The 23846-nt window shown below is 44.5% G+C and overlaps 1 protein-coding gene across 1 annotated transcript in view; it reads right to left on the bottom strand.

The window, feature by feature from the left end:
• Window positions 1-11103: 11103 nt before the first annotated feature.
• The window catches only part of LOC119171786 (homeobox protein engrailed-1-B), an 84484-nt gene continuing 71741 nt past the window's right edge, over window positions 11104-23846 (bottom strand). The window contains exon 2 of the mRNA XM_037422623.2: window positions 11104-13261. Coding sequence (XP_037278520.2) covers window positions 12936-13261 — 326 coding nt within the window. The 3' untranslated portion in view covers window positions 11104-12935. The remainder of the gene's footprint in view (window positions 13262-23846) is intronic.

The following is a 23846-nucleotide window of genomic DNA, read 5'->3' as shown; positions in this document are numbered from 1 at the left end:
ATGTCAGGGTCCTAGCTGGAATCGAATCCAAGCACTCTACGTGGCAATCAAGCATTTTACCACAGAGCAACGCCATGTCTCAGAACTACTTTTCAAATAGGTGCTAATCTTCGTGAAACGTCAATAGTGGTTGCAGTGCTGCATTTTATAAACATTACACATGACATAGCAGTCAAGTCGGGTAAACTTCATTTGTGGTTAGTTGTCACGTGCTGAAGTTGATTTATGTAGCATTGTCCAGGGACAGCATCTTCGCGGGCATCAGAGCCTCGTATCAGCTTCTGGTATATCTAATACGTATGTTCCAGCTGGCACTGTTGCGCAAGTGCTAACATGTGGTTATATAAATATCTGCAACTGTTCAACATGTGTCTGTGCGTGCGACATTTGTGCATATATTTAGCGTCATTTCATGACGTGTCGCTAAACAAAAATGCAACACGGTCACCTTCCCTCCGCATGCTTCGCATAACGTCGATTCCCAGGTACGTGCGATCTGTCGAATTTTTTTTATCCTTCGTGAGTTACATTAAGAATATGGGTGCAAGCTGAGGCATTTTTCCTCTTCGACAACATGGGAACTTGTAGCCATTATGCTATTGTTCATTTATTAAACAGGGAACGACGACAAGAAAAGTGGCTCGTAATCACGGATTCCCTGGTGGCTCAACCTTGTATTTATAGAAAATGCATTTTCAGGAAAAAATATATATGCGTATATAGTATATATGCTATTTTAGAACTGATCTCATAAGCTATACAAAGTAACGACATCACGTGGTATTCCAGTGTGTTTCGAGTCACTGCGGAATCAAGCGAAGTTGAATGGTAGACGAGTTAGTTGGCAAAAGCTGCTGATCGTTATCACAAACCCATCTCGTTTTTGTACCATACTGCGATGTGCACCACACATTACGAAGAGGGAAGCCCGAATTACATTAGTCCTCCTGGTTACCAGACCGCACAAAGCAGTCGATCTTATTCGCTGTTGACCCTGCATCTTGAGTGCCAATACGGCCCTCAGCTTCCACAACGTATCAACGTATACTTCATGCAACGTCTAACACTCGGAAATGCTTACATTTTAAATGCATTTCTTGTTCTGGACTCTGCATGCGTTATCGCCAACATGCTCGTGTGGCCGCGATGACGGAGATGTGCGTCATCTGCTGCTTGACTGTCCCAATCACGTCACACATACATGGCGACTGGAACAGGAACTCCACTCGCAGTACTCGGATTGAACATTCTCATTGACAAAGGTAGTATAGGCCCATAGCCATCTCAGATAAATTGCAAAGCAATGAATGTGCTTAGACTTCTTTTTCCAACACGCTAATATTTGTGATGAATAATGAGATGTGAAAATGTCCAGCGCAACCCATCCGAGTGCTTTGTTCGTATGAAAACTTTTGAACTTAACCGAATGCAGGACTATGTATATGTATTTTTTTGTGTTTTTTATTTTTTTCTACCCCATACACGATGGAAGGGGAATAGCCGTTATTAAGAAATGGTGACAAGAACTCATTCATTCATTTTTTTTATTTCAATAAAAATTGTATTTTTTCACCAGACCACCAAGCAACGTGCTTCTTTAATGCATGAAGAACCCAGAAGGACGTGGCAGGATGTTGATATTTGAAGTGCATGCAGTGACGGCCAGATACTGTGTTCAGCGTCAACAGAAAAAAAAACGCACATCACGCAACAAAGATTGGATATGCGCATTAATTGTTACATGTGAAGTATAAAACACCGGGGATGCTGAAGGACACGTCAACATCAGTTTCTCCCGACACTGTCATGAATATATTCCACAAACTCGGCACACTGCATTGTCTTCGAATATCACGTATAGGAATATGACGCATAAAGAGCCCACAGGGTCTATTATGCACTCGCCTAAGAAGGCTGGAAGGTAAAAGCCATCGTCTTTTTCTTCTCATTCAATTGCATTGATGAACCCGCCTTCGAAAGCGTTTCTAACCTCATGCCATGGCCTCCGGGATGACGGGCGTGCGACGCCGCATGTCCGCCATCTCGGAGGTCGTGCTCACGGCATAGAGTTTTTAAAAATTAACTATAGAGGGTACTCTGGCGCTGCGATCGTACAGCCCAAAGAGGTTATATAACCTCCTTGGTAGGGTTCGTCAATGCGATCAAATCTGTCTATAGTGTGGCAGCTTTGGCTAGTTGGTATGGCATGACGATAGTTATAGCGCGGAAACAAAACGACGACACAGAGACAAGAAGGACACGAAAGACACGAGCGCTCGTGTCTTTCGTGTCCTTCTTGTCTCTGTGTCGTTACTTGTTTTCGCGCTATATAACTATCGTCTGCAAATAGTCTTCGTGCTTGCGAGTTTCAAAGGCGCTCGTGGCTTTGTCAATCATTGTGTTTTGACTAATCATTGTGCTTCGAATAAAAGAACGAACCGTTGTGAGCTTCGTGAGCCGCTTTAAACTGGTGAGCCTAGAATGTTCAGGTGGTGAAATGCAACTGCTGAATATATGCCGATCGTCGTCTTGTCACAAAGTGGCTCCACGCCACGCGAAGCCAAACGGATTCGAAAGAAGGAAGATTAGACGAATTTGTGTATACTACCTATATCATTTCCATGCTCACTGAAGCGCCGTGCGCTGCAGCTCCCACAGACACTAGCGTAAGAGTTCCCTCTATATATTTACGCTTATAGGAAACTAGGCTTGTGCGAACGCCTCTGACATGTGGTAGAGTTCTACACGCTGCAGTGAAATTACTGTCAGTCTCTCCCTCACCCTTTTTTCTTTTCTCTCTCTTCCCTCTTTCTCGTCTTTCTTGTCCCTTTCCCTAATCCCCCAGTGTAGGGTAGCCAACCGGATGTCTTTCTGGTTAACCTCCCTGCCTTCTCCCTTTTGTTGCTTCCTCCTCCTCCTCTATGCCGTACGGGATCCCGGAGTCGGCACAGCAATGACCAAACGATGATGCCGTGTAACCATGAAGCGTCGTGTCACGTGATGTCCTTTATAGACTTCATAATGACGTCACAAAATTTTTTCCAGTCTGTAACGTCGTAATGACGTCATATTGTAACATCATCCCATGGTGATTTTTCGTATCACTCGGGTTGACGCTGAAGCCGATGGTACCTTCTCCGTGTTTGATGAGTCATCTTTCGCGTGGATGTATTGGTACTCTTGTTTCGAATGTGCGGTACACCGAGGAATGTTTATAAAATTACATTTTAATATGTCAACTCTACAAATGTATATTCGCACGTTTTGTCGACTCATTGATTTTCAAGTGATCGTTTACGTTTGTGTGGCATTTACACCTATACAAACTTAAATTTTGGCGCATCCCACTTCTTGGACGTCCAGTATTTTTCGCCACGTCACTAAAATCTTGAAGGTTTCTCGCGGTATTATCGCAGTATTGAGCAGTGCTATTATTGGCGTTAATTGATTGGTACATTGCCAAGCATTCTTCAAGGCACGCGGGCGGTTTCCTATAATTACAGTTCACGCTCGTATATAAAGAATTCAATTTTCGCATTCGCCTTGCTTCGATGAACGGGTATAAAACAAATGATCATGACCTGCAAAGGGCTGCATCCCAGAGCTGTTGAAAAATTTTAGCTATGCGGGAAGTAGCTCACAATCGGCATAAAGGTGCGAATGTATACAAGAGCATTAGCAGTGCACACAAGACAAATTTAAACCATGAAGTATCACGCAAGCACACCAAATGAAAGTCGCACAGTGCACGCAGCGCCGAGTGAACGAGTTTCGCTAAGCATTAATGTGTGGCATCAGAGACATGACCTCTATAGAAGTCATGTCTCCTATATACCAAGCCTATAATCACACGACAAAAGGCATTGCTCAAGATTGGCCTTCGCGTGATCACCACTATATATTCACTGATCGTGCTCCTGTGTGCGTGTCTGTCTCTCTCTCCAAGAGTATAGGCCTCCTATTGGCTATTCGTATTATCGGTGACGTGGTCAAAGTCATACCTACAATGTTCTCGATTCATGAGTGAGGAAAAATACGTCTGAGGAAGTGAAGAAGACACCGCAAGGGATTGCGTAGGCCGTGTATTTTTTTTTTATCATTCATGCTCTTATATGCAATGTGGTGTGTCATTGTTATCGGACGCCGGAAACGCTTGCATCGAGATACCGCGATAGACCACGTGGGTGTATAAATCTCCGAGTCCGTATGGAAATGGTTGTACCCCTCTGCAAACGGCACTCGACAGCGCAAACATCGCATTCGTTCGTGTAAAAAGTGCGTTAGAACTGAATGTCAGTTGAGGAAACAATCGTGCGGAAAAAAGTGCTAAGAATATATATGATATTGTTGTTCAGGTTCTTTTAAATGGTAATGCGGTTGAAGTACATGTATAGTGGTGGATATATATATATATATATATATATATATATATATATATATATACATACGATGTGAATATTTTTTTGCTTAAGCAGTTGCTATGCGTAGCCCGTGTTCACGACTGCTTAGCGAGAAAAATGACCATAAAGTGCCCTTAGGGAACATCTCTTTTTCTTTGTGGATGCATTAAATTCCAAGTGGATTGCAGTGAAGAGCTGTTGTGACGTAAAAGTGTAATTAACATAAACTCATAACTGTGTCATACGGCTGAAGTTTCACTGACGTACGCGTGCCCGTATGCCACAGCCTCGTTTACATCGTAGTCAAGTCATGTTCGAGTTAGCAGTCATAAAATTAATAGTCATAATGAAAGGCACCGTTGGCGTGCAGGGTGAGAAAAAAAGTGATTCGTTCGATATGGCATTCTACAATAATAAAGTGTCTTATTCTCGTCTCCTATTCAGTTAGAAAAGCCAAAGACGGCGGTTCGCAGCCATCAGGGGCGTAGGTAGAATGATTTTTTTTTCGGGGGGGGGGGGGGGAGGGGTCTGTGTGCTACTGCCTGACTACGCCATTGTCAGCCATGGATGTTCGGGGAACCCCTTGCAGTCAGAGCAAGGGGGATGGGTTCATAGATTAACACAACTTGCAGTGTACAATAGATGCCTTTTATTTCTCTTTGGCAAAGAATGGTGAAACTGAAGTACCAGGCCAATTCAATCCTAACAGCTTGGCAATAAGTTGCACGGTCTGCAGTTGCATTCAACTTGCTTGCAGCTACGTTAACTCTTCAAATATGCAAGCTTAGAAAAAGTATGCTTGCGTGGATATGTCATAGAAAACTGCAACAAAGGCTTTACAGCTACCTCATGAAAAAGGGGAAGCGTAAGTCAGCTCTGCCGCACTGCAAAAATGCTATGCTATGAAACATACCAAGGGGCATTTGTCATCAGATAATGTGTACCTGGGGGAAAAACACAGTTATTTTTCTTTTGGTGGGTGGGTTTCCCGGACTCACCAAAATGACTTTGTGGACATTGTAGGGTCCGTGGAACAATATTTGAAAACCACTGGCCTAAGACATACACCAATGATATGTGGCAACTCGTAAATAACTCTTTTTAAAACAGTGGAGCTATCAACCAACCGTAATCTGTCCAATGCGAACAAAAAACTTCGAAGTGACGACGTCACCTCGTGTAGCCTAGAAACTCCTGGTGCATTTGAGCGTAGATTCGCGCTCGTTTTCTATCTAGCATTTGCGTGGCAACGCTACCTACATGGTTGAAAAAGGCTGTGCTTATAACTTGTGCACTATAACGGTGATAGGTTAGAGACATGGCGCAGCTGATTGGCGCCTAGCTGGTCTTGATCTTTTTTTATATTCGAAGGGACTATCGTCAACTTTATTGTCACTGACCTGTTGCCCACCAGACTTATTTGGGCCCTGCAATAAATAACGCCAGAGAAGAGAAGAACTGCTGGAATGCACATCGGTGTGAGTGTCGACGTTAATGCAGTTATGCCTTCGCACCAATGCATAAAACACACCACAACACGTCTTTGGTAACGTGCAGTGTATTATGCATGTACTGCGTCCGTGTCATCACTTCAATGCCCGCGTCGTGAAGCGCGTTCGATAAGTCAGACTGTATGCATTCCTGTGACACGATATATATTTTTTTAATGTGATGTTTAACGTCCATGGTATACGATTATGAGAAACGCCGTAGTCGAGGACTCCGGGAATGTTGATCATCTGGTGTTATTTAACGTGTGCTAACCTCGCACAGTACACGAGACTCTAGCAATTTTGCCCCCCCTCGAAATGCGACTGCCGCGACCGGAATCGAACCCACGACCTTCGGATCAGCAGCCAGGTACCCTATAGCCACTGATGCACCGAGGCGGATGGTCCTGTGGCATTGGTTTCATTCCGTCCAGCAGAAATATTGTACAACTTCCTTCCTTTGAAGATTGGGACAACATGTTAGCACATGACCGGAGTGTATACATACGTCAGTCATGTGGTGACACCTTCACGCGACGATTATTCTTGCATCTCTGGTGTTGTCGTCCCCGACGGTAAATTTTCGTGTTTGATGAGGCATGAAAGGTTTTAGCTTAAAAAAAAAAAAGCAAGTTGACGTGAAAGAGATGTACGATTCTTGCAAAGTTTCGTTGAGTTGCTGGTGACTCTTTGTGATACCTTAAGTAAATTGAATCGCAGTGAAACTTATGCGTCTCATGCGAATGTGATTCTGAAAAATAAACCAGCTTAAGAAAAATGAAGTAAGAATTATCACATATCCGGACAGGCAGTGCAATATACTTTCATGTTTACGGCGTTCACGTTATACTGAATAAAACGGCGTTTGCGGGAATATGCAAAGCCAGGGGAGGCCGGACAAGCTCAAAAATGGGGCACGGCAAGCCTAAATCATCTTAGGGTTCAGGCAGGACTTTTCAGTTTCTGATACATCGACACTCATTCTATCACTTTTGAGTATTCTTGGCGCTATAGTATAAGAGATCCTCAGATTGTTTTGATTCAAATTCTTTAAACTGATGTAGATGCTTCTCTGTGCATCTCTTCGTTGTTCCTTGGCTAGAATTAGCTTTCGCTTCTTTTAACAAACATATGCTTGACATATACCGCAAAAAGAGTGTCTTCTTGGGCAGGTTGGTGTTGCATTTTTGAAAGAAATATACTTTCTAGCTGCGCAGGGAACGTTTCAGAAAGAAGACAGATAGGACAGAGTGCACTGTCCTATATATCTCTGCCATATATATTTCTGAAAGTGCGCTCTGTCTTGTCTGTCTTCTTTCTGAAATATTCCCTGCGCACTAAGAAAGTATATTTATTTCAAAAATATGCATGACGTGATAAACAACGTTTTAGTTTTTTTTACATGATTTGAAGTAGCGTTCAGGAATTCATATATTTTGTGACCAAGATAATTGTTCATTCGGCAGTCCATGGAATTACGGAAGCCCTTCGACCTCACCTTGCTTGCGTGCTTGCTTGATTTGGCACGTATATCCACTGTGGAGGGGGGCGGGGGGTGGGCCGTTAAACTGGTGGTTATTGTAATGAGGAAAAAGGAATTTCAAATTTTCGCACAAAAATATTTATTCCGTTATCTAGGGAACATAGAAGTGGATAATCATTAGGTGACTTACGAATAAAGTAGGTAAATAATTAATAAGAGAAATGAATGAATTTATTTATTTATTCGGCAATACATGACTGCCGTGGTGCAGGATATGAAAGGTGACATTATGAGTCACCTGACAAGGCTTCTAGCACCTGGACGGTCATTCCAAATAACAAGAATTTTATGAATTAAGAAAGAAAAAAATAAGGAAGCAAACCTTCTTGTGTCTGAGATACGCTGACGCTCGTGTTGCTGTGGCCCAGGAAAGAAGCCACATGGGAAAGGCTCTTTTTAGAATTAAGGGTAATGTTTAATTTTCTGAATATAATTTCTAAATGTTTCTTCCTGTGGCTTGTGAAACGTCGGCAAGTAAATAAACAATGATCGATGTTTTCTGGCTCTTGATAGCAAAAGCAAAGAGGAGATGGTAACTGACCAGACCTACACAAATAGAAATTGAGATGTGGAATCCGGCCTCAAATTTTTGGGATGCACGCTTCGAATTTGCGAGAGGGGCAACAATTATTATTCAAAGCAAAAGAAAGATGGCCGTATTCTTGAACATGGTAATCTAATTTTTATGGAATGATGAACTAAAGACTATTTACGAAATAAAGATTCAGTGACAAAACTGGCTTGTATGAGGTACAATAGACAATCTATAGGGACCACCGCGAAGGAGTGTCAGGAGTGTCATTTATAAATATGCCTCGGTGACCTGGCACCCACACCAACCGCATTGCATACGTAAGTGTTTGGGATAAGCGAAGGCATTCTAAGGGCAATACTCAAATGAAGAAGCTGAGGTTATGAATCTACATACGGAAAGCGAATCAGTAACAATAACAACTGTCGAATCATTGATTGAAACTTTTCTAAGGGTCAAAATAATTACTAAAAGCTCTGCTTCAAATATAGGAGTGTAATCCGGGAGACGTACTGAGAATGACCAAGACAATGTCTATGAGAAGATGCCTACTCCCGCTTTCTCTTCACACATCACTGCATTCGTAGCAATAACATTGACAACTCCCAATTGAAGTAGTCTAAACCTTTTAGATATCTGTTATGTACAAGCTTGGCATTAGAAGAGAATATATATCAGCAACTTCAATTTTGGTTTTTGCCAATGAGTCATTTGAAACCATACTGCGTATGTTAACGTTTGAAGGTTCTAGCTGCTCTTTAACAAACAACATTTGAGGCCTAGGCTCATTAAAAATGTTCTCGGTTCAGAAATGAATACAAACTGTAAACGTCGAAGTGAAGAAGAGTAAATTTTTAAATATGAATTAATGGTAAGCATGCGGAATCTTCAAGTGAGAGTGGGAAGTCGGGTTTTTTGATATAACACACTGTTTGCAGTAAATTAAGAAACCCTCATAAAACCTCGAAGAGCCTTTCGTTCTAAGATAACGAGAGAATTAATCTCATATATGCTGCCCCCCCCCCAGATTATAAAAACACACATTAGCTTAAAGGAACCTAGTTTTCTTTTTTTCACATATTTACGCAATGTCCGCGACTCGCACACTCTACCTCAAAATAGACCAGGCGATAGACAGATTTTAGCTGTGAGGCTGGCATCTTTGTCTTTCGTATTTTTTTGAAAGCCCACAAATTGTTTTTACAGCGTGAATCTTGAACGCTTCCATGTCGGGCCTTATTTTTGGTGCTGTGTATGTTGTTCAAGATTGAAGCAAAAGCACAATTATCAGTTTTGATGCTCTTATGGCCCAATTTCACGCAAGAGGGTCTAGTGATACAGACGGTCACGCCAAATTTAGTTATGTTCCCGAAGACTGCTATGAAATATTTGAAAGGCTGCAAAATTAATCGTAGAACTCTAAAATAAAAATGCTCAGCTTATGATGAGATTATGTGTTGTTAGCTTGCGAACTGTCAGGTGTCATGTTCGAGCCCTAAATAAGGGGAAAAAAAGATAACCTTCAAGTTCTTTATTTATATCAATCTATGATGAACGTCAGTTTCAGTATGGGAATGTGTTGGGTTTAGTCTCGAACGGCATAATAATCGTCGTGCCATACCAAGTAGTCCAAGCTGCCACACTTCTATAAGGCATGCTGCAGTCAGGCGCGTAGCCAGAACTTATTTTTTTCAAGGGGCGGGGGAGGGGCATCTTTTTGATTTCGGCGAGGGCACCCCCTTGAAATGGTAGTTTTTTTTTGCTCTCTATGCAAGTGTGAAAAAATGGGGGGGGGGGGGGGGACGGCGGCACAGGTTTGGTGTGCGCAACCCCCTGGCTGGAGTACTCCGGTTTTGGTTTGTATGCTTGAGCGATTTTAACATCAGTGAAGACTGCCTGTGTGCCTAACTTTCCTTGGCGATGCATGTTACCGGAGAAACTCTGAGGACACGGACGAGACGAAATTTCGTCTTTGAATTCTCTGACAGGAAAGTTGTATACTTGATGGGACAATGCGGTCGCCAGTGCATGACCGCCTTATATAAAATCACGCTACACTTCCATTAGCACGATTTATCAAACGGTCTACAAGCCTTTGTTTTTTTTCCTTTGTTCGTCGCTGTCAAGCGTGCTTTCTTATGTTGCTGTTTTTTGCATATTAGTGCAAAACACAAACGTTCTGGTTCGCTGCACCCTTCTGTGTCGCCGACAGGAAGTCGGACTTTTATAGTGGCAGGTAACAAATTGTTTTTCGGGCCAATGCTTGTGCGTATTGTTAAATCACGGGATAGGCATGCCTACATTTTGCATTGTACGCCATATGTGTTGCTTTATAGTAATTAAATATCTTCAAATATTGCGATTTCAAGAAACGTTTTTGGTTACGCTTATTGTCATGAAAGCCCTTTTTTCTCTAGTTCTTATTTGGATTCTTTAAAATGTATTTAACAGATGTGGTTGTTGAATTTTAATATTTAATTATGATAAGATCAGACGGCACTCGACATTTCGCATTGTGAGATATACGTATTTCTACATAATAATCAATGTCCGCTACCTCTTTGCATTCTTTGCTTTTAGGTCCAATAAAAGTTGTTATTTTTCTTGATTTTTTTCCCGCAACTTATTTCTGATTACGCTAATGATGTTTCAAACGAATGCAATTGTTCCTTTAACCACTCTAAAAAATATCTGTGATTTTGTGATTTGTTCTATTTGTATTTCTTATATTCTTCATTTCCATGCCACTGCATAGCAATCTGAAGCCTTGAAGCTTGTGCAGGTGAACTGAAATTCGCTTAAATACGTCATATACAGACATCCTTTACACAGTAGTTTTTTTTCCGCAATGTATTTTGGTCGGAGTTTTCGCATTTCTCCAGTTTATATCCCAGCAAATTATACTTCCGCCCAACGTTCACCTTCGATTCTTACAGAGCTTGTCGCAGTTTCACGTGGAATACGACGGTCAAAAATTTTCTTCCGTTTGTTTTTATCCATCATCTTCCCTTTTTGAATGTTTCTCTGTCTCGGATGTTTACTGCAGTGTAGAATGTAGTTTATATCGTGTTGCGCTGCCTTGTGGTCAGCGCAACAACCATCACGTGTAGATTGGACTCAGGGACACACAACAGGCCATTGAGAAGTGTAGGATGTGTATTTCTCCTATAGCGTTCGTGAGATATAAGAGAATGTCCTTGCCGCCAGTGCGAGGACCGCGAACAACGGTGAAGAGAAAAGACAGCAAGAGGCACCTATGTACAGAAAAGACAGAAAAGGAGAGCGAGAGACCGCCAAACGGACGGCGATCATCTTTTGCACGAACGAGTCTTTTCTTTTTTGAGTATCTGTACAGGTGACTATGTCAACACACGCGCACACATACATGCGCTGCAGCGACAAGGAGTTCATAGGTCAACGCGCACCACTGTCCGTCGCCGTTCTTGGGGGGCCGCACTGTGGGGAGAGGGGTCACCAGTTTTTTTCCCGAACGTCCAGCAATCGAGGACTGCACGTAGCTAGCGAGAGGCGAGAAGCAGGGGTGACGACCAGCAAAAGTGCACGTCGTCCTTCCAGTGCATTTGGTCTCTTGCACGGCGTGCGTCAGCGCCAGGAGGACAGCCAAGAAACACGACCGATGTTGCGTTCGGGGATCGACGAAAATCCGATGTCCGGGCATCCTTGCGACCAGCGAGGTCTTGAACACAACCAAGTCCCATTTTTCTGCGTTATCTTGTGCATTCAGCTGGACCATGGACTTGCGCTGGTGGACCGCACCACCAGAGGTTATGACGGCCGAAAGGATTTGTCTTGAACACAACAAAGTTCCATTTTTTCTGCGTTGTCTTGTGCATTCAGCTGGACGATGGACTTGCGCTGGTGGACCGCACCGCCAGAGGTTATCACGGCCGGAAGGATTTGTCTGGAGTGCAGTTGTGAATCTGGCGGGGTGCGATCTGTAATCTTCTCTTGCAAGACAGTAATGGTGGAAGCTATGTTTCGCTGCAGGCCACAGTGGAAGAGCTTATAAAGCCATTGCAAGTACAACTCTGTCGTGTTAGTGCGCATATACTTCTGCGTACAAGTGATCTTCTAACCGCGGCGAACTATACACGTTGGTGCAAAATTCCTCAAGGCGCACGCAGAGCGCTTCAGCAAAGCCGTATATCCATCCATTTGGCTTTCACATCGAAGGCGTCGAGCGACGTATAACTGCAGAGCGCTGTTGAGAGCATTCTCCGCAGGCGCTGAAGATTTTGACGCCGTTCATCGGGATTTCGCGAGCTCGCGTTGAGCTCAAATTACGGGCTGACGCGCTTCGGCCGTGCTTTTGCATCTGGTGCGTGTATATACTCCGCGAACGACTGTTTTCTATCCGCAAGACATAATTGTGCCTGAATTTTACCACGCTTTTATGTGAGCCACGGGTGTTCTTGCTTGGAAAAAGCCAGGGTTAATGACAAGCGAGATTTGTAACGATTTGTAACGCCTGGTTGGGGCTCCTGGAAATGTGTGGACACATTCAACAGGAAGGATATATACATTATCAAACCACGTGCATTCGGCCGTTTGTACTCGTAAATTTTTATAGTAATTCTAATTTAAAATTCAGGGCTCGCACCTGAGCGTTTACGCCACTGCCCTGTTTTCCGGCATATTGACAACTATTAATACAGAAGACCAACTGAATCATATATTTGGGGCGATAAGTATAATTTGACCAGGCAACCATCCTTGAAATTCTATTCTGCCCGTTTTCGGACTTTTATAGGCGTACTGCCTTAGGGGGAAAGATCGCACAAAGCTTCAAGGCGGACTCTTCAGTGTGTACTTGACTATTGCACTAAATCGCGCACACAGCTTAAAGTATGCGCTTGCACCCCGCACCAGTTGCCACGAGCACGACCGAAACGCGGCGACCGTCGTCGTGGGCGACCCTTGGTCCCAGCGGCGGCGACGCGGACTCAGTGTCACGAGGAGGAGTCGTCGTCGCCGGTGCCGCCCTGCTGCGACGAGGTCGAGTGGTTGTACAGGCCTTGCGCCATGAGCTGGAGGGCGAGCGGGTTCCGCTGTCCCGAGGCCTTCTTGATCTTGGCTCGCTTGTTCTGGAACCAGATCTTGATCTGCGACTCGTTGAGGCGCAGCTCGCGCGCCAGGTCCTGGCGGCGCTTCTCGGTCAGGTAGCGGTTCTCCTGGAACTCCTGCTTCAGGCGCGCCAGCTGGTCGGCCGTGAAGGCGGTCCGTGGCCGCTTTTCTTCCTTCTTCTCGCGCTTCTTCATGCGACGGGACCGGGGACCTGCGCACACAGCAAGAGACACGTATACGTCAGACGTTGTTATCGACACATCGACAACTATAGCATGAGCAACATTAAAGTGAAGGAACCTGATCTGCCATCATTCCGAATGGGCGAGTACATGAGAGGGATTGGTATACCAGCAAGATGTAACATTTTTATGCTTTGTAGAGATCGTTTTATACGCGTATACATAATCCAGCGCACACTGTATAACACAATACTCACGCGCTCTGGTCATTGCTATCACTCCCACAAACTGCACAAGCTTTGTGCCTCGGCTTTCATATTAAGTGATAAAGTGCCCCGCAGAGAGCGCAAGTTTGAGAAGTAGTGAATAAGTACGACCAAGTTCTCGAGAAGGTCATATATCAACATTCAAAAGGGGCTCAACGATATTTATTAAGTGTCCCGAAGCCAAGCTGACGAAAATACGAGCTGTCGGCAGTGGGCAGAGTATTCATTCAAGAAATGAAATGAATGCATACATGCTCTTGAGCGCGTATTCTGAAAACCAAGCTGCAGGCTAAACCAAACCATTTCGAAGAAGTAGTGATAAAATAATAGTCAGTATAGTGCCGAAAACATGTTGCGAGGAAATAAACACGTTTAATGACGACTGCCGAAGCGTGCAAGTATAAGCTCCACTAACGGTGTTCAAATATAAAGACCGTCATACCGCGTGCAACATTGCATATGGGCGTGATTACACTTGGCGCAACATTTTGTCAGCCCATCTCACTTATTCTATATCGCACTATCTCATTACGAAATACACGCTATACGAGGGCCCAGGAACACAGGATTTTCGCGGCGTGTATAGCGCGCTGTCTTCTGTAATTGACATTCTTTATGTTACATTTCATGCGATTAATAGGCGTTGGCCTCACCCTGTGGTAACGTCTCCAACCAACTGTATACTCAACCAAGAACATCAGCGGGCTACCATCATGCCCTCCCCCCCTCCTCCCCAAGAAATCACAAAAGCGCCCCCACAGCACACGCGCGCCTGCGGCGGACGTGTTCCGAACCGTCGCCCTACGGCGCACCCCGCGCGTCATCGAATCGGCGACGCGTGATGCGCGCAGTCCAGGGTGGCTGGCGGCTGTTGCCCATTATCGGCTCGTTTTCCCCAAATCCTGGGCTCGCGGCGATAAGCGCGGCTCCCCGCGGCGTCTTTCCCACGGGTGGACCCCCACTCTCCCCCTCCCCTCGCCAGTTTGTCTGCTCCGATCGAGCGGTTACGTCTCCCACCGCTCGCGTCGGGAGGCGCGACGGTGCCGACCGGAGAGCCAGCGCGAGCTCCGACGGCGTCGGAGTGTTTACCGCTCGGAGAGACGCGTCGTAAATAGTCGACGCCCCGCGCGTAAACGTCACTTCCTTTCTTCGTACTCGCCGGGAAGCGTGTTCGAGGGATGACGTGTGGTTCCGGTGGCCGCGACAATTACCGGCGAGAACACGGCATTTATGCGGGTTGAAGCCGCGTTATGTTGGCGTTCGTTCGTAGTACTGTGCATTTATGCTGGTCCCTTGGCACTTATTGCTTGGTTTCACTGCATTACCTCAATGCCCTACAGTTCATTGCTGCCGCCAGCAGCGTAGCCAGAAATATTTTTCGGAAGCCGGGTTCAGTCATACGTTATCTATGTCCATGTCTTTGCATGTGTGCGTGTATTAAGGAATCGACAACCAAAACTCAATAGAATGTTAGGGGGGGGGAGAACTAGCAGCCGCCACGTTATTCACGATGTTGATGCTGCAATGTTCTCAATAGTGGCAACAAATGCGAAGGGTATGAAGTGGAAGTCTACTGAACACGACTTTCTCGTTCCTCTTCAATAACCGCCTTACCCGAATCTGTCACAAGCGCTTCGGTGTTGCGATTGCTTCGGGCGAAGCAATCGGTTCATTAGATGACGCTGATCTGCGGCCACACGCCGCAAATCGACCGCTTGCAAAAAAGAAAAAAAGAAGAAAAAGAGATCACGATACCATATATAAAAGAAAAATAATAAAAAAGCCGCTCGCGCGTTAGAACTTCGTTCTTGCTGCTAATGCAGCTTTACCGCAAAGCATTCAGGTCATGAACTTGCGGTAAAGCCAACTTTAGGTCAGTGCACAGGCAGCTTGTGGGAACTTTCTTCACCGTTCTCACTTCCTTCGTTCTTAAACGAATGTTACAGTGAACGTTCAAAACACATTACGCCAACCCTTTCCCCAACCCACCGTTTATAATGAGTTTCCTGTTATTTGCCTGTCAAACAAACATAAATAACGTGGGGAGGTTAAAGACCGCATACGGCGCTGGTCACACAATGTAATAACAGAGTCAATTTAAAGAAGACTCTGCGATATTGCAAAACGACATCGTTATTGCGCGAGTTCTGTGCTTTAACGTGACCGTGTTCTCTTAAACACGCATCCGTCCGGGATATTAGAGTGGGACCCAGTTGCTAGTCCCGTATATAATTTTATTCGCTCGTGCATGTATGGTGTCCGTACACGCTTGGCTTTGTGAAAAAACTAATTGCGGAGCAAATAGCTGTCCAGCATTTACTACAGTCGTTGGCTGGTGATAAAGTATGCAAATTGTTTTCGGTATCCGCGCTGCTTACTCGACTGAGTCGGTACAGAACGTTTGCTGAACTCAAACAGAAATAGCGGGGAATGGCCTTTGAGTGACTTTTATTCAAATAACTCTGAGGACGAAAAAAAAAAAACTGAATTATTCGCTCCTGAACAAATTCAACCTTACCTATACAATGTATGCATAATTAGTAACAAGCTTGCGTGTTTGCAGGGAAGCACCCTTATGGGGTTCACATGTGAACACGTTAACAACAATGCTGGCTTGTTTTTATTGAGGAAGCACGTTATAAAGAGCAAGCTCCAGCGAAGATAAAACAAAACAAAAACAATAAAAACGCATTTGTTCTTTGGAGAATGTCTCGTGCAGTACGAAATTCAACTCTGGCTGCCTTTTTAAACATTTATTAGTTGCGTGTGAGAGTGAATAACATCAGTGCTTGTCGGTCTTGTGAATAATAGGGCTTAATTTATATCTCATGCATGCGACTTCTCCATGGACCACATAGCGCGCTACCCCGAATTCGCCGTGCTGCAAACTTCGCAGTGGTCATATAAAAGGGAGACGTGTATACACTACACGAAAGAGGGTAGAAGACGTTTAGAGGGGCCACCAAACAAGTGAACGCTAACGACAAGGCATCAATCCCCATCTACAGAAAGTAAATCATCCAACAACAGATAGAAATACGCACTTATTTACCTCTTCCGTTCTGCATGCCTTGTGGCAACTGCAGATACAAGAACGTACATGTGGGGTAATGGCATGTGTGTTCGAAGTGAAGCTGCATCTATATATGCAACAATAATAATAATAAATAAATCGAGCGAGCATCAATGTATGCAGCCTACATTTTATAATAGACGCGAAGTAAGCGACATTATACACCTTTCTTCGAACTGAGATACATATAAACGCAGCCTCTGTGTGTACATGTTACTCGATTGAGAGCATCAGGGGGGAGGGGGGGGATGTTTATAGCAACGTTGCAATGGCATAATTGACCAAGTCAAACGTTGTATATTAAAATTTTAATGAAACTGTGAGCCAGATGAGCCGGTGCTCATTTTTCATGCCAGACGGAACGCCAGCAGTTCTATGTATATGTATACTCTTTTATATACGCAGGCCAGCGGGCTATACAGGGAGCATGGTAGACATTCCTCTTCTTTTCTTTTTGGGAGTGCGTGCATGGGTGACATCAATTTTCTGTCACCTTTTACTGCCCTTACCCCGCACCCCCAGCACAGGGTATTTAGCCGGTCTGGGAGCTGGCTAACCTCCCTGCATGTCCTTCCGTTTTTCTTTTCCTCCTCCTCCTCCTTCTTGAGTGAAGCTTATACGAAAGTTACAAATTTTCCGACATCGTTCATGACATGACCAATGGCAGCATTCGAACGGATAGGTGTTAGAGCGGTTTCGAATGTATACTTACATATACTCGTTAATACACCGCGCACGAAAAGAGGAAACTGAAGGAAAACAGCCAGCGTCGATGTTGAGTGGTATATTCTGTTCTTTGAACATGTTATCGTCATGAGGTATACAGAGAGAAAATAGGAATCGGTATATATGTTGCCGTCTTTGGGTTACCTATAGGAAGCGAGGCCTTATATGCACTCATAATGCAGAAACAACGAGTAATAACCAATTTGTCATTAGGTCCATTATTAACATTGAATAAATACTGCTTAAATACACACACACACACACACATACGCGTGTGTGTGTGTGTCTTTGGAACATTGGTTATTCGTTATTACTGTCCACACACACACACACGCGCGCGCGCGCGCGCGTGTGTGTGTGTCTTTGGAACATTGTGTGTGTGTGTGGACAGTAATAACGAATAACCAATGTTCCAAAGATCGGTCGCTTTTGCATGTCTACGCTTTCATTCCATCGCAGTGTCATTTTCTCAGTCTATAGCGAAGCGCTCAAACTCCTAGCAGCTGCTCTTTCCTCTATAGTCTTTCAGAATGCGGGCCCTCCTGACACCGCGAAGCAATAACACGCTTAACCCTCTTTTGAAGCGCCCCTGCAAACAAGGCGTAGTCAAATTCAATCCGGCGAGAGCTGCGATGTGTGAGGCCGATGGAATTACAAATACGGCTCTTCGCACACTTTTATTTCCCGCTTATACGACCAGACGAAGACGGGAGAGGGAAGCGTAGGCGCCAGCTGTCGGCGCTCGCCACCTTGGGGTGTCGTCCACCGACACCCCCTCTCCACATCAACGACGGGAAGGCGGAGTCTCATTTCGGCTACGCCTACCAAACGACCGTGGCCAATGGAGTGCGAGAAGCCGGTTCGGCGCGCTGACAGGGGGCACGTCCCCGCTCAGGTGCTATGCAGAGTTTTTTTTTTTTGACAGGACTTCCGAACTGCGGGCACCTCTCTCCTCCTCTGCAGTGCTTTTCAGCTGCTCTCGTAAATATCGCCCGAAACGAGGAGGAAAAAAATTGCCTCGGCCGAAGCGTCGGCCATTTCACGGGGCTTCCTGAAGAGGTTCTTCTTTAGGTTGCCGCCTGTGCCGTGTATTTAGGCGACACATCGGCTGTTTGCCTAGTGAAGCTACACACCGTCTCCTTCCCCGCGGTACGCCTTTCTTCCTTTCTTTCACGTCCTCCTCCATCTCAGCTGATTCAACAGGTAACGACTTCTCCAAATTCGGCATCTCGGCGGTTGGCCCGATACGCCGCGGCTTTAGGAAGTCGTCGCGAATGGCTCATTTAAAAGTAAGTGACGCGGCGTGGTTTGGCGGTCGCTCGCTTCCAGAGCGTTCCAAAGCGGAGATAAGGACCGTGCAGCTTTTTCCCCCCGAAAGTGAGGCTGACGTCATTCGGCGCTCGTTATCGCCGTAAAGAATCACCTCCTGCCGGAATTCGTCGCCGTGCAGTGGTTGTCACGGCTTCGCAGAAAGATGTCTCAATTCGTGACACATGCCTCGCGATTGCAACCTTCCTGGCACGCTCGCCCAGAGCGCATAGCACAGGTGTAGCCACGAAAATGAGCTTTCGGCGTGGTATTTATAACCGCTCCTTTCGCACATTATCCGGGATAAGAATAGAGGTATTATAGATATGCTCGTGGGACCGTGGCTTATGGCTTTGACACTATAGGCAGCGCTGCGCATATATGTTCGCCTACGGCTTGTACATGGCGAGACCTTTTTTTTTTTATACTTCAGAGCTTTTTTTATTGTTGAACATTTTGCGTGAAAAAAGCATCTCCAAATTGTAAACCAGTTTTAACCATGTGCAGTGCTAGGCAAACATTAAATTAAACGGCATATACTCACCGACAACTTGTATTGTCGCCAGCTCTTCTAAACGTCATACATTTAGTTCGGTGAAAGGCATTGCGTCATTTTGGAGGTTCTTTCTTCGGGCGTTAGTATTATATATGCTTATTTTTATTGCTTCGATTGTGTGCGACACATGCCCCTGTGAAACGGGATGTTCTCTGTGCGCTCAAGGTTACTCTATTATGGGAATTTTTAGAAATAATTAAGGGAAAATTGCACTTAAAGCGAGGATGTTGCCTATAATGTGGCGTTGGCTTCTCCCCTGCTCTCATACGAAACAGTTGTCGTACGTAGAGCTTACAATAACAAAACACTGCGAATATATAAACCTACGAACCAACACTTGCGCTCTTGTGCCCATGCAGTGCTTCAATGCAAGCTAATGTCCTCCCAATTAATTTTAATTACATAATTTGTGCATTTATATACAACACTCGCGCATACATATATCTATGCCCTCTCCCCCCCCCCCCAAAAAAAAAGAAAGATATCTGCTCGTGCTTTGTATACATGTGCACATCTATTGCCAGCAATAGCTTCCTCGTGAAACTATGTAGAAATCAGGTCTCTAAAACAGCGCGGTGTTACGTTTTGAAGCGTAACACTCAATAAATTGTTCATAATAAATGAAACAGTAGTTTTTGACACCACGCTCACATATAGCGCGTGTGTATATAGAGTAAAAAGAGCAAAGAAAGAAATGGGAGGGCGGGTTACGACATACGAACATAAGCAATGCCAACATGAAAGCAAAAATGAGCCGTATGAAGAAACACGTGGTGTGTAAAAGATAATTACATGGTGCTTCATAAACACGCAGTAGTGCTGTTGTAATTTCGCTGTATCTGTTTAGCGTATATGAATTCGATATTTCTTGAGTGCAAAATATGCGGCTGACAGGTCTTTATACATACCTATAGCGTATATAACAGAAACGCGCCTATACTGAGGCGCGTTTCTGTTATATACTTCGGTGTGCATGGACTCACATGCAGGTATACCATATAGCAGGGACGCGCAAGATTCTTCGCATATATAACGGGATGGTATATAAACCGAGCAAAAAAACACTGCAGGACATTTATGGCTCACCCTTATATACCGCCGACATTAGAAGTATACATTCCACACACACTGAAAAGCCATTTCAACTCTTGATGAAACGATTTGTAGGCGCTCCACGGGAAATGCCTCCTATGGTGGTGGCGGAGACTGCACACCGAGTTTCTCAATGTCCATCTTTCAACTTTTTTTTCTACTTTTTTTTCTTTCTCCGCTTCACCCAAGCGCAAAATCGTCTTACGACGCGAAGCCCAAAAGGCGATCGTCCATTCCTGTTAGCGAGCATTCGGCACATCATCCGTCCTTGTCGAGGCTTATGTCCAAGCACGTCTTCGTGAGCTCTCAGTCTGACACAAAAAGGAAGGATTATTGGCCGAAGCGACACTGCAGTCGAAATGAAGTGGTATTTCGAATTAAAAACCGTGGCAGATGCTCTGCGCGGTTTTCTTTTCGCGCATTTACAAAGGTGTACTCCTTTCGCATTGGTATGGCAGACACTCCTACATGCGACTACTGCGGAGAAGAAGAGACCATCGAACACGTCCTGTGCAGCTGCGCTTGCTACGACACACAGCGATGCCAGCTCCGGATGGTTTTGAATCGACTTGACCCCGGACCATTTTGTGTGCAGAAGATACTCGGTCCTTGGGCATCTGCCTCAGTTGCGCAGAAAGCAACTAAAGCACTGCTACTTTACCTAAAGTCAGCAAACCTGAGCGACCGCCTGTAGACTGTGTGTGCTCCCCGAGTGTGCTCGTGATTGTGTGTACCTTCTCATCTTTCTGCAACCTCTTTTCTCCCCTTTATCCCTTCCCCAGTGCAGGGTAGCAAACCGGATGTGCGTCTGGTTAACCTCCCTGCCTTTCCTTGCATCTTTATCTCTCTCTCTTTTCGCGCAACAAAGACATCTTTAGCAAACTTAGAGACCTGGAATAACAGACAGCTCAGCTGTAATACATATTTGGTAGGTGTGTTCATAGTGTCCGTATACTGTCTTTTCGACAGGAATTACAGGCCTGCTTAAAATACCACAGCGATGCTTCTTTTTTTAAGCATAGAGAAGAATACACGATAAAAAAAAAGAAAGCGATTTTTTCTCCTGCTCATTTTTCGTCTGCATGAAATTCTAATAAGGTCTATAGTAAACGTGGATAAGCTATATAGAATACACCTGCCTCCGGGACTCGCAGCGCGGCGCGTCCGAGTATAAATTCGTGGTCTGTATATCAGTCATCCACACCAGTTCACAGAGGTAATCGGGTCAATTAACAACGTGGTAGCGAAGCCATGAAAAAATATGTCTGCCTGTTCATCTGTGTACACAATTCCCTCGTTCACATATTGCAGCAGAAACTTGAGGTGTAACCATAATTTAATGAAAAAAGAATAATCAATAAATGTTGGACGCGTTTGCACGGAGCTATAGATAATAGGCGGCGCTAATGTAGCAGCGCTAAGAACTGAGCGATAGCGTGTATAGTTACGTGTCGTAATTGGGGTCCATTGTTTTAAGCTATCTATACATAACAATTACGACAAATCAAGGTTTTAGAGGTATACGCGTGCTATAAAAACAGAGCACGCACATTAAAGCGCAAGCTTATATATAGTTTGGTGGTGTTGCCTCCAGTGTTGACGCTTAAAAGCGGACGAACTACCGAACTGCTCATAACGTCCACATATTATACTAATCCCATTCATATCTTGCTGCTTTGCGTGCAGAATGCTCGAAATAAGTGTTTCTTTGCTTTTTCTGACTATATATAGTATTGGTTATAAGTTATGTTTTGTTTTAAAACATGTATACTTGTGTTTTTTGCGATAGTGCGGCATGGTCGTACGCGTCACTCAAACATTACTATACGACTCATTTATGTTAACACATGGACTGTTCATCACCACACACACACACACACACACACACACACACACACACACACACACACACACACACACACACACACACACACAACACACACAACACACGCTCTCTCACTGTCTAGTTCTGCATGCAATGCTTATGGTGAGCCCTTTATACTTGCATCTTGACACAGAAGTTCAGAGGCACAAAATTGCGTTTCTATACACGCGGACACCTTCAACCACAGCAACGGCGCCACGTCATCGTGTTACACGATGATGGCGAACATCCTTGCGGATTCAAAAGTTGATTACAGCCGACGACAGCTTGCCCTGCGGTCTCGGTAAAACACTGCGCGGGCTTCCCGGTCCTCCGAACATGCACCCTCCACGAACTGCAGAGTGTATAAGCCGAACCTGTCAGCCCGTCGGTGCGATGAAAAGCTGTGCGCGTTATAAATTCTAACACGCTGCAAGCCGACACCTCTGCGGCCTCGACGATGTGCACGCATCGCATGCTGTTTCTCGGCTGTGTGACCTCATACGCGCGTGATGATCCACTTCGTGACGGGTGGCTCCATCAGCCTCGTTTTGTGAGTGTGCTGCACACCGCGTGCCGCCGTGGTCAGCTCGAAAACACCTCGGTGGCTATATATATATATATATATATATATATATATATATATATATATATAAAAGGGAAAGAAGTGTATACCTAAGGGTATACACTTCTTCGAAGGTCGTAGGTTCGATTCCTGCTCACAGTTGGTAATTTTTTCATCCACTTTTCTTTCTTCTTATTTACATTCCATTGGTTTTAATAACTTCTCCTGTACATTCCTTGGCATTACTGTCTGTTATATCTCAATAATATTGTGTTAAAACACGGAAAAACGAGCCCTTAGGTATACACTTCTTTCCCTTATTATATATATATATATATATATATATATATATATATATATATATATATATATATATATATATATATATATATATATATATATATATGTGTGTGTGTGTGTGTGTGTGTGTGTGTGTGTGTGTGTGTGTGTGTGTGTGTGTGTAGGCAAGAAAGAGACGACGAAACTTTCGTGGAAGCGTCTTTACTAAACTTTTTCAGCTGGTGGACCAGCCTTCGTCAGAGTAATGTGACAACTGTTCATACACTATACAGTTCATACCCTACAATACGTCGGGTCCAGCGTGAATGACGTTCAAAGAATCTGGTATATATATATCTATATATATGAGGGTAAGAGGTGTATACCTAAGGGCTCGTTTTTCCGTGTTTTGACACAATAATAGTGAGATCTAACAGACAATAATGCCAAGGAATGTATAGGGGAAGTTATTAGAACAATTGTAATGTAAATTATAAGAGAGAAAAGTGGGTGAAAAATAACCAGCCGTGAGCAGGAATCGAACCCTACGACCTTCGAATCGAACGCGTTATTCGAAGGTCGTAGTTTCGATTACTGCTCACGGCTGGTTATTTTTTTGCCCACCTTTCTTTGTTATTATTTACATTACATTTGTACTGATTTTTTGCCCGCTCAGCTGTTCATGTTCGCGCAGATGCATGTGCCAATTGTAGTCCTCATACCTTTCTGGTTGGACGTGGAGGCCTCTGTACGGACCACTAGAACAGAGGAACGGCACGTCTCAGCACAATTGGCTCAAGCTCACACGCAACACTATGACGCATGCACATTCGCTTCTGACCCCGCATCCTGTGCTATCATCAACATTTCATGACATAATTGCTA

The sequence above is a fragment of the Rhipicephalus microplus genome, chromosome 4 (assembly GCF_043290135.1).
Source record: "Rhipicephalus microplus isolate Deutch F79 chromosome 4, USDA_Rmic, whole genome shotgun sequence".
Lineage (NCBI taxonomy): Eukaryota > Metazoa > Arthropoda > Arachnida > Ixodida > Ixodidae > Rhipicephalus > Rhipicephalus microplus.
The sequence above is the reverse complement of the archived record's forward strand: the minus strand, read 5'-3'. Positions and strand labels throughout refer to the sequence as shown.